This window comes from Solea solea, chromosome 7 (genome assembly GCF_958295425.1).
Source record: "Solea solea chromosome 7, fSolSol10.1, whole genome shotgun sequence".
Classification (NCBI taxonomy): domain Eukaryota; kingdom Metazoa; phylum Chordata; class Actinopteri; order Pleuronectiformes; family Soleidae; genus Solea; species Solea solea.
The window spans coordinates 26444365-26455134 of NC_081140.1; the positions used below are offsets into that span (position 1 = coordinate 26444365).

The 10770-nt window shown below is 40.9% G+C and overlaps 3 protein-coding genes across 8 annotated transcripts in view; 2 read left to right on the forward strand and 1 right to left on the reverse strand.

Moving 5' to 3' along the window:
- Nucleotides 1-7358, forward strand: part of frya (furry homolog a (Drosophila)) — a 67795-nt gene extending 60437 nt beyond the window's left edge. For 5 of the 6 annotated variants that reach the window (XM_058633424.1, XM_058633422.1, XM_058633425.1 and 2 more), the window contains exons 54-61: nucleotides 128-264; nucleotides 603-810; nucleotides 1232-1381; nucleotides 2012-2110; nucleotides 2200-2283; nucleotides 3549-3659; nucleotides 4257-4462; nucleotides 4958-7358. In XM_058633424.1, coding sequence (XP_058489407.1) covers nucleotides 128-264; nucleotides 603-810; nucleotides 1232-1381; nucleotides 2012-2110; nucleotides 2200-2283; nucleotides 3549-3659; nucleotides 4257-4462; nucleotides 4958-5216 — 1254 coding nt within the window. In that variant the 3' untranslated portion in view covers nucleotides 5217-7358. Of the gene's footprint in view, nucleotides 1-127; nucleotides 265-602; nucleotides 811-1231; nucleotides 1382-2011; nucleotides 2111-2199; nucleotides 2284-3365; nucleotides 3521-3548; nucleotides 3660-4256; nucleotides 4463-4957 lie in introns of those variants that run through there. The other variant, XM_058633428.1, reaches the window with a different exon arrangement.
- Nucleotides 7359-8053: 695 nt separating this feature from the next.
- Nucleotides 8054-8866, reverse strand: LOC131462527 (CDGSH iron-sulfur domain-containing protein 1-like). The gene has a single exon (XM_058633809.1). It carries the CDS (start codon nucleotides 8838-8840, stop codon nucleotides 8484-8486), a length of 357 nt encoding a protein of 118 aa, XP_058489792.1. The 5' UTR covers nucleotides 8841-8866; the 3' UTR covers nucleotides 8054-8483.
- A 173-nt stretch (nucleotides 8867-9039) lies between these two features.
- LOC131462526 (E3 ubiquitin-protein ligase TRIM16-like) lies at nucleotides 9040-10716 on the forward strand. Its single transcript, XM_058633808.1, has one exon. It carries the CDS (start codon nucleotides 9343-9345, stop codon nucleotides 10387-10389), a length of 1047 nt encoding a protein of 348 aa, XP_058489791.1. The 5' UTR covers nucleotides 9040-9342; the 3' UTR covers nucleotides 10390-10716.
- Nucleotides 10717-10770: the final 54 nt, after the last annotated feature.

The window sequence follows — 10770 nt, forward strand, 5'->3', positions numbered from 1 at the left end:
GAAGTGTAACATAACACAGGGAACAGTTATGAAAAATAATAATAATCCATATTGCATGTTGCTTCAGTTGCATGACTTCAGCGTTTTTGTTTTTCTATAACGTAAGGCTGCTTGCTCTTTCTTTCAGCGCGAGCCGTCACAAGAAGACGAAGTCGCCGCCGTCCACGAGGACGAGGTGTCTCTGTCCATCGTCGAGCTGCCGCCCGAGTTTCACTGTGGTGACGACTACAGAGGAGAGCTGGACCTCGACAGCTTCTTACCCAGGTTCACCCTCTCTACGACTTTTCTCACTTTTCTAAATGTCAGAAAGCGCTGAAAAATCTAGGAAACATATTTAATTATGATTTTTCTCCATTCAAAAAGTCTAAATTATGAGATAAGAAGTCGAAATTATGAGATAAAAAGTCAAAATTATGAGATAAAAAAAATTAAATTATGAGATAAAAAGTCATAATTATGAGATTAAAAAGTCATACTAATGAGATCAAAAATTTAAATTGTGAGATAAAAAGTCATAATTATGAGATAAAAAGTCATACTAATGAGAATGCATGAAAATGCAGCTTTTTTGACGTTGGATGATTTTCTCTGTGTCCACTCAGTTTCGCCGAAGAGGAGAGAGACGACATGCTGGAGTGCCGTTCTTCACCGCCGCCGTCACCTTTCTTCTCCGCCATCCTCGCCGCCTTCCAGCCGGCGGTGTGCGACGACGCCGAGGAAGCCTGGCGAAGTCACATCAACCAGCTGGTGTCCGACTCCGATGGATCCTGCGCCGTCTACACTTTTCATGTGTTTTCTTCACTTTTCCAGGTATTGTACTTTTTGTACGTTTTGTTTTGTTTTTCTTGTGGTTATATGAGGTATTGACACATTATCAACTCAGTTAACCAGATTTGGATTCACCCTCACTGAAAACAGGGCTGTCCACTGCTGTCCTCTTTTAGTAAATTTGTGTATTAAACTTTGTAATTAAACTTTCAATCTAATTAATTGCGGTACGAGGATAATAGGATTAGAACGGTGGTTGATTAACCTTTAGAGAGGTCTGATTAGAGCAGACTCTTAATAGATGCTTCCAGCTTTGAAAAGTCATTAACCCAATGTTGTTCACTTCACTGACCAAAGCCGACAGTGGAGGGAAAGTCATCGTCCGTAGCAGGCTGTATGCAATTTGAATGACTCGGAAGGGATTTAACAGCATCACAGCGAGTTTTGTTGTTTTCCTTCACAGAGTATCCAGACCAAATTCTGTTCGTTGACCTGCGACGCCGTGAGTTACCTCGGCGACGGACTGAGGGGGTTAGGGTCGAAGTTTTTGAGGTCTTCTCAGATGCTGACGTCCTGCTCCGAGTGCCCAACCTTATTTATTGACGCGAACACGGTAGGTAACATGACACATTTCCAGTTTCTACGACATTTTGTGGCAGGTGTGGAAAAAAAAAAATGCTGTAAAGTTTTCACAGTTTCCACAAAATATGAATTCTAATTGTTTACATTAATCGGTTTACTAAATGCAGAGAGAGCTAACAGCCACCCCTCAAACCAGAATTGTTAAGGCGAGATTGAGAACCAGGAAATAAGTTGAGGTGTGCTTGACTAGAATCACAAAATCAGGGATTTTATAGAATTGTAGATTATAGGTGTATGAGGCCATAACAGACCTTTCAAAGAGAGCTGTTGGAGCTCTTTTGAAGAAGCACAAAGAAACGGGTAAACGTTGAGGACCATAGATGCAGTTGTGAGCCAAGGAAGCGTATTGTGCCAGACGAAAGACACGTTATGCTTACGTTCAGGGTAGGCAGAAACCTCTGGGACCCAGGTACACCCATCTACTGTCTGAAAAAGTCAAAAAGCCCTTCCTTCGATGTAGAAACAAGGCCAAAGCGACTTGACAATGCACAAAAACACGAGAACTGTGATTTAATGAATGCATTCTTACTTTTGGACACCTGTCTAAAACCGTATCTTTAAATATGACATTTTTGATCACGCAAAACTCAACTTTTTACAGATTATGTCGTACGGTCTCCTGGAAAAAATGAAATTCAGTGTGTTGGAACTTCAGGAGTATCTCGACACTTACAACCACAAAAGGGAGGCGGCTGTCACTGTAAGTCGACTCAACACTGAGCTTTGAAATCTGTATGTTGTCACTGAGTTTTAATAATAATGATAATGATGTATGTGTTATATCCTCAGTGGCTGAGCAACTGTAAAGCCACTTTTCCCCGGGCCACAGGGGGCGCCGTGATAACATGTCAACCCGTGGAGCACGAGGAAAAGGTAAACCAGCCAGTGTACAAACACATTATATCAAATTGTTATTTCACAGTCAATGCTAAGGATGTCTAAATCTAAACTGACCTTTCATACTGTACTTCCTGCACTGCGATTACTGTGTGATACTGTAGCTCTGTGAGTGTTGCCTCTAATTTTTCCTCAAGCCATGTAAATGTTATGTTTTCCAACGGCATTATTCTTTTCTCACATCCTGTGTGCATTATGATCGTTGTCAGCTCCACCAGGCATGAGAGCAAGAAAGCTTGAGTTGCATTTAAAGTCCCTGTAAAGTGATAATAAACAATATACTATATATTATATATATATGTATATATGTATATATACATATATATGTACGTATGTGTGTATATGTACATATATGTGTATATATATAAATATATACTGTATATACCTTCTGACTTTGTTACCTCGAAACAATGCGTTACCAGATTTGAATGAAAGAAAGTGGCTAAGGTTTCAAATCATGTAAAATTCAGCAACATTCTGTGCTCTTAAGGTGGTGGGGGCGTGTCCATGGGAGGAGCCAAACACACATACAGACTGCTCTTCTTTCTGTTCTTCTCTACTTCATTTCCTCATCTTTAGACGCAGGTGCAATTACTGTGCGTGAACGGTAAACCACTGATAAAGCTCACTGGAGTTATACTAACGATGGCTCCGGTGCGTCATTTAGCTATATTATTAGACGCGGCTAAAACAAATCCTTCACGGGAGACTAAAGAGAAACTGTTTTCAGTCTTTACTCCACAGTTTCCACATGTTCTCGGACACCATTTTCTCATAAATAAATGTGTGAATAGGAGAAAACGTGCATTTGCTTTACAGGGACTTAAATGTGGCCGTCAACAATGCACTTGTGTCATAACTGAAGACTGAAGGCTCGGTTGCTCCGCTTATTTATCCTTTCTCTTCAAGTCCGACTTTAATTTCCAAGTCGCCCATACATCAGTGCTTATGTTTCTTTACCTGTGCATGAAAATACCTCTGCTTTTTTTTACTCCTTTTTAAATGGAACTGCATGCCTTTCTTTTCATTCTCTGTTTTTTTTCTTGCTCGCTTTGTAGCACATGGAATCTCTGGCTGTAAGTTTAATCCCGGCTTGTTCTTAGCTAACTTGTTTCTACAAGTAAATCCATCCTTTTTTCTGTAATTTAGTTCTGGAGTAGGTAGATGTGTTTGTATTCCACAAGTAGGAAAATACCTCATCATGTAATCTTAATGTAAATCTTTTTTTTTTTCATTTCCAGCAACTGGAGCTCTGTCAAAGACTCTACAAACTCCACTTTCAGCTGTTGCTACTTTTTCAGTCCTACTGTAAATTGATTGAACAGGTCCACGCGATCAGCTCCATCCCTGAGGTAAGTAAAGCGAGCACTAACCCGAAAATGGTTGATAAACTCAAATTACTCTGACTGGTAAAAGCCAAAGTAGATTTAGGCTAAAGTTAATAGGTTTTATGAACACAAGTCGAGTACTTTGTGACATTTTCCACCCAAAGCAACCGAATGCCGTCCTTGAGTGAGCCAACATACCTTTAATTATACATATTTTATTACAAATTCACATAATTTAGTCGTTAAAACAACGGCAGTTTAGAAAGTGTTTGTTTTGAAATGCATATTGTTGATATTATTGTAAGTTATTCTATATTAAGATTTGAGAGAGAAAGATTTATCCTCCCTTTTGTTCCTCTTTTCAGTTACTAATCATCTAAAACATACATATTTACATATTCATCAATAATATTAAATAGATGAATGTAAAAAAACAAGTTAATAATTCATATGTGAGCCTCTCTTTCTCTCGAAAACCATATTTTGAATTATAATTTTTAAGATTTTATATTGATTGTAAAAATTAATTCAATTAATTAAACCGAAATCATGTATGAATGGTCAAAATGATTGTGATTTGCCATTCTAAAATTGTCAAAATCTTGTTCTCCCATCTTTTAGCTGAAAAATATGTCCAGAGAGTTAAATGAGATGAAGAGGAACCTGAGGGAAGCAGCAGCCGCAGTAACCAGCGACGAGATCGTTTGCCGCCAAAGCTCCTGCTCTGAGCCCACGTTCAGCTCCTCTGAAGCTGCCGTACAAGCCGTTCTGGAGTGTCTGAAGAACAGAGAGTTTAAAACGGCCATTCGCTACATTCGCGAGTGCAGGTGAGTCCAATAACTATTTTTTATTTCATCATTCGAATCAAGTTGTGACATAGTAGAGCATTATCCACAGATAACCAGGCTACATATTATGCAATGTTTCCATCACGGTACACTTGGGTACATTTTGGAATAGCACCTTTCCTTGGTAGGTCGCATCATAGCAGGTACAGAATCCAACACTAACTCGTTTTAATATTGTGTTAATGTGTTATGTTTATTTTACATGTTTTTACTGCAATGTGTAAGCATTCTCTGGAGTAGCATGAGAAGAGTAGTCAGAACGTTGCAGGTTCTGGAATGGTGTGTTCTCCATCTGTTCCCATACTCATGAAAAGCACCAGGTTCCTGCCAACATGGTGGTGCAAACAAACCCAATCAGGCTTAATACAAGCATATTTATGTGTAGTTTACACAGTTTCTGTCAGTTAGGCCTCCTTATTGTCTCACACTGGATCTTTAAGATGGATAACCCCTTCTCTTTTTTTGTCTTTGAAGAACAACTTGGCCTAACGACATCTTTGGCAGCCACTCTGAGGATGAGATCCAGACGTTACTGAATATCTTCTTCAGACATCAAACGCTAGGTCAAACGGGAACGTTTGCTCTGGTGGGCTCAAAGCAGGACCTGACAGAAATCTCTGTCAAGCTGATGGAACTTAACGGAGAGATGCGGGACATGATCAGACGGGCCCAGGGCTACCGAGCCATCACGGCTTTTCTCCCCGACTCCAGTGTCTCCGGCTCAACGCTATGATGGCGGTTTTGGCTGAAATGTGTCCCTACCGGCACAGAACCCCCATGCTATGGCCTAGTCTCTAGTCCTGTCTGTGGCTGCTGCTATTATTGCTATTATCTCAGTGGATAGAAAGCATTATGCACTCACGCTCACTTACTCTCTCTCTCTCTCTCTCTGGAATAACCAAAAACCTCTTCTGCTTACTCTGAGTACACCAGGATCTTGGACGTGCAGCAGTACTGTTGTTTTTAGACACATGAGTTTAGTGTTGTTTGGCTTTTTATCCAATCCAACCCATTTTTTTTTTTATAAAGCACATTTTAAACAAGAGTTGACTGGCTGTACACTCTCAGAAAATAAGGTACAGAGTTGTACCTTTAAGGTTACAATGGCTTGTCACGGGGTATCCAAGTTGTACCGTAACGGGACCATTGTTGTACCTCTAGCAACAATATTGACCCTTATTTTAGTGCATTTTATATTTAAAATCAAGCTAATTAAATAAAATTCACAGGCTAAAGACAGGGTACACAGGACAGGTCGCCGAGACACATTAATGAGTATGGCCAACTCACCAGCCAGAGAATATTTCAGTCAAACTGGGATACAAAACTGGTGAATTCTTGCTGTGAGGCAACAATGCTAGCCACCCGGGCCCCACAAGGAACTCGAGAACTCAAGAACAGGTGCAGCTGTGCTCAGATGAGTAAACGGACGAACAAGAACCGTACAAAAACACATATAACAAATAAATTCCTACACTGCAAGCACCAGATATTCTCCCTTTAACAGCTGCAAACGGCTCACAAACAGCTGATGTGGGCTATATGAGCTGTAATTCGGCTAGTTGGCTAGCATTGGTGCACTAGCGACATTAGTAGCATTAGCTTGTGCATGAAGGGCAAATTTGGTTGCCCCAAAAAGATGCAGGACCAAAATAATAAATAAATGATAATAAACAGGTGACACACTACACAAACAATAGGGAATTTACTCCATGTATGTACATTTTGTGCTATTTAAAAGCTACATACAGTATATGTACTTAGGTTAAATAATGATCCCTCAGGGGTTATTAGATTGTACCTTGGGGTACATAAATGGACTCTTAATGTATTTCTGACTGTGTACAGTAATAATACATTTTTTCTTTAAAAAAAAAAAAAAAAAAAAGCACATCTAAGTGTGAGAAAAGACACACACAGCTACTGTGCGTCACGCTGTGTTTTATTGCACTAATAGCCCAGGAATTTCCAGGCTGAAATACGAGAGCGAATAAACATGAGCTCGATGACTGGTCTGGTTTCCAGGCTTCTAATAACACACACACACATTAAATACATCTAAAGTTTAAATCTAAGTGTTTGTCTTTCGGTCATGTTGTTTTATTTGTGTAAGGGAAAGTGTGCAATCCTTCATGGAGGTGTAAAAGCCTTTTACTGTATCATGAAAGAATGTATTTTAATATCACAGCATTGGAAAAACAAATGAGAATTGTCCTTCAAGAAAAAGGGAGGCTGCGTTACTTGGTTTCAGTAGTGGGTCCTTAATGAGTGTGTGTGTGTGTGTGTGTGTGTGTGTGTTTGTGTTGTGTGGTGTGTGTAGGTGCCTGAGTGTGTGAATTAAAGACCTGATGACCATCACTGATGGCGTCACAATGTTGTTCTCATAAACTACATGCTGCAAATCTACTGTAATGTCTCCCAAACCTACATTCTTTTATGTGGGTCATCTGTTACATGAGTAAAACTCTTACTGTACCTTTTACCTGTGCAGCTTTAAGTAATACAGTAAATTATTTATATGATTTGCAGGGGGAGAACCGGCTTTTATCAGACTAGATTTATAGGAAATGTTTATTTTACCTGCCAACCCTGCAGAGTCTATGTATTAACAAGAGTAATAATAACGTTCAAAAGCATACACCGAAAGCTATTTTTAAAGAAAAATATATGATTTGTACATAGCGCAAAAGAGGCTTTGATCGGACTCATAAGATTGTATTTTTATGAACTTACACTTTGAGTTGCATGTAGAGTTAAAGAGATTCCACAGGAAGTGTTGGTGTCGCCTCTCGCCTTGTAAATACTACTGCCTTTGCAACGGATTGTACGGTGGTCTGTACACTTCTCTAATAAGAATTAAACCTACATTTGTAAACAGGGGTGTCATACTGTTGTTATTGTTGATAGTTGTTGTTATTGTTGATTCTGGCGTTTCCCATTTTAACGTTCCCCACAAACTTTTATAAGGTTGTCTCCTCGCTAAGGAGATCAACACTGATGTTTCACAGGAAGTAAAATATCTTCCATTTCTTTGATCATGAAATATCTCAAAATCCTGAAAATCCAGATTTAGACCCTCACTTCTCACATCTGTAGCCTCTGGTCATTATTTAACCTTATTTTTGAAAAAAAAAAATTTGAATTTGCTGCTTTGCTAATCCAAAAAACAATATCTAGAATAAACTTTAGGATCCTAGATGGAAAGTGTTCTCATTCACTGAACAGGCTTGGCAATTGAAATGGGTAGCCAGAGGCAAGGCACTGTCCAGAGAGCATCTATTATTATCTTTTTTATTTCTGTATTGTTCAAATACAAGCATGTGTTATTTTAAGGGCTTAAGGATAGTTTCTGGCAGGCTGTAATGCCTGTAATAGACAATTTGAAGTTCTTAACCACAGTTCTCTTCCTGCTCTCGTTTTCCTTCGTCCCATCACCCCTGTATCCTCCTTTCCTGTAAGAGCACCCCCTCCCTCCAAAGAGGTAGAGGGAACTCCAGAGTCTTGGGAAAGAGGGGGATTGTGCTCGCAACCAACCTTGCAAATGAGAACCATGATGATGCTGGGATACAAAGATGCAATGAATTTATTACACCCAAAATCCTTCTAATGGAACAGCTTCTCAAGGTGAAGATTCTTAGATTTTTACCTGTAGAGGACTATTTCCTGGGCTACCTGAGGCAAAGAGCTGCCAGGTCATTGTGTCTCAACCACCTGCTCCAAGGAAGACGCCAGACATGAGCATACAATGTCCATGCACAGGGGTGATAACAATTTTGTCCAAAACACATCAAAATGCAACAGAAAGCAATTCGCAATGTCGTGAAATGTGATGAAAAAAACAGGGTTGAAGGACTGAGGTCAACATTTAGACTATTTGCAGCATCATGAGTCTCTTTTCTGGGCTTTGGTGATTGCACTTGAGATGCAGAATGGAAAAACAGCGGGGGGGGGGGGGGGTCATGGGACGTCAAGAGAGACCGGAGTTGTGCGATTAATCCGTTTAATTATTCTTCCTCTTGATGACGAGGGGCCCGACGTTGTCCCCAGTCTCGTCGTTGTGTTTGGCGTGTGCTCCGTCACAGTAAGGGAACTTCTTTGACTTCCAGCAGCGGCAGTACACAGCCTTGGTGCCGATGTCCTCCATGTCAAAGCTGTGGACCACTTTGGGACTGTCTTTGCTGACGGTCGTGTTCACCTGCCCCTTTTTACAGCGCCGCCCGGACAGGTAATGGCTGAGTAGGAATCCCCCAACAGCTGCAACCACTGCGACTGGCAACGCTACCATCAAATGCTCTTTTGATAACCTGAAAGCCGAGCTGGGCAGAGTGGGCGTCGGAGGCGCTGTCAGCTGCGGCATGCTGGGTAAACTCGCAATTGTGATCGGGAGAAATCAAAATATTCTGTAGTTATTCTGTGTTTTTGTTCTATATGTGGATGAGGAGCTTTAAACTGCATTAGAGAGCTTTGAACTGCTTTGAGGAGCTTTGAACTATTTGAATTAGGGCGACTGGGGAACCTTGAGCTGTGTTGAACTTTGAACTTTGAGTCGCAGATGCTGAGAAAATGAAATGTTAAATGTCTTGAGCTTCTTCATCGTCTTCTAGTAAGTTCCGCGCAAGCTGTATTGAGGAACTTTGGACTGTGATGAAGAGCTTTGATCTGTGGACAGAAACCTTATGGAAGATGCAAGACCATTGTTGAGGAAAGGCCTTTAAAGATTGCCTCATCAGCTCAGGTACAGATGTCTTTATAACCATACCATTTAAAACCTGAGGACAGCACCTTCAGGAGGATGGTTGTCGCCAAAAAAGGCTGACAAAACCTTAACGAGAAAACTCTGAAGACTTCACAGACAAGAAATGGAGCAAATAGAAGAACAGCTGGAGCAGAAACTGATCTGCTGTCCCATCTGTTATGATGTTCTGAAGGACCCTGTGACTATTGCCTGTGGACACAACTACTGCATGAACTGTATTAAGTTCCACTGGGACACAGAGGATGAGAGGAGTATCTACAGCTGCCCTCTGTGTAGAGGGACCCTCAGACAAAGGCCTAACCTGGTGAAGAACACTTTGTTAGCACATTTAGTGGCACACCTGAATAAGTCTGGTCTCCCTGCTGCTCCTGCTGATGACTGCTATGCCGGAGCTGAAGATGTGGCTTGTGCTGTCTGCACGGATAGAAAACTGAAAGCTCTCAAGTCCTGTATGGTTTGTTTAGCGTCTTACTGTGGGAAACACCTTGAGCCTCATTATAAAACACCTCCGTTTAAAAAACACAAGCTGGTCGACCCTACCGTCTCACTGAAAGAGACTCCAGTGGATGCTCTACTGTCACAAACGGAGCTCAAGACCAGAGCTGAATTCTTACAGTATTCACAGGACATCACTCTGGATCCAAAAACGGCGTATAAACATCTATTTTTATCTGAGGGAAACCGAAAAGTGACATTAATAAGGGAGGAAAACTCTTATTCTAGCCATCCAGACCGATTCACGTCTTGGTTACAGGTCCTCAGTCGAGAGAGTCTGACTGGACGTTGTTACTGGGAGGTGGAGTGGAGAGGGGAAGTCGTTCATGTCGCAGTCTCATACAAGAACATCCACAGAGCAGGAGACTCGGACGAGTGTGTGTTTGGATACAACAACAAATCTTGGTCGTTCCGTTGCGAGCAGAACAGATGTTACCTTTATTGCAACAACACCTGGACTAAGGTCTTATGTGGTGCGTCCCCCAGAGTAGGAGTGTACCTGGATCACAGTGTAGGTCTTCTGTCCTTGTACAGAATCTCGGACACCATGACTCCTCTCCACAGAGTCCAGACTACATTCACTGAGCCTCTCTACGCCGGAATCAGGTTTTATTCTTGTCCTGGATCCACAGCTGAGTTCTGTAAACTCACATAGACAAACGCTGTGGGCGGGTACTTTGACATCCTGGTATTTCTTGTTGTGTTGATGTTTACGTTTGTTGAGGTGGAGCCAGTGTTGCAGCACTCGTGTCCCCTTGCTTATCTATTAATTTCATTGCTGCTTTTTTGATTGTTGCAATTATTTCTTAACTGCTGTATTTTTTATTTATATTTATTTATGTTTCATTTCTTGTCGATTTGAATGTACAATTGTTTGTGTCATTTTAGTGATCCCCATTCTATTCGATTCATCGTACTTCCTAAGACATCTGTTCCATGTTTTTTTTTTTTTTTCATGACAATAAAATTGTCAATAATGTTTTTTCAGGGGGGAAATCTGTCTATTTTGGACCTGTTTAAGGTCCTTGCCAAGTTG

Bases quoted from the DNA above. Each gene is read 5' to 3' on its own strand.
- LOC131462527 (XM_058633809.1), bottom strand. From the start codon at position 8,840: ATGCCGCAGCTGACAGCGCCTCCGACGCCCACTCTGCCCAGCTCGGCT.
- LOC131462526 (XM_058633808.1), top strand. From the start codon at position 9,343: ATGGAGCAAATAGAAGAACAGCTGGAGCAGAAACTGATCTGCTGTCCC.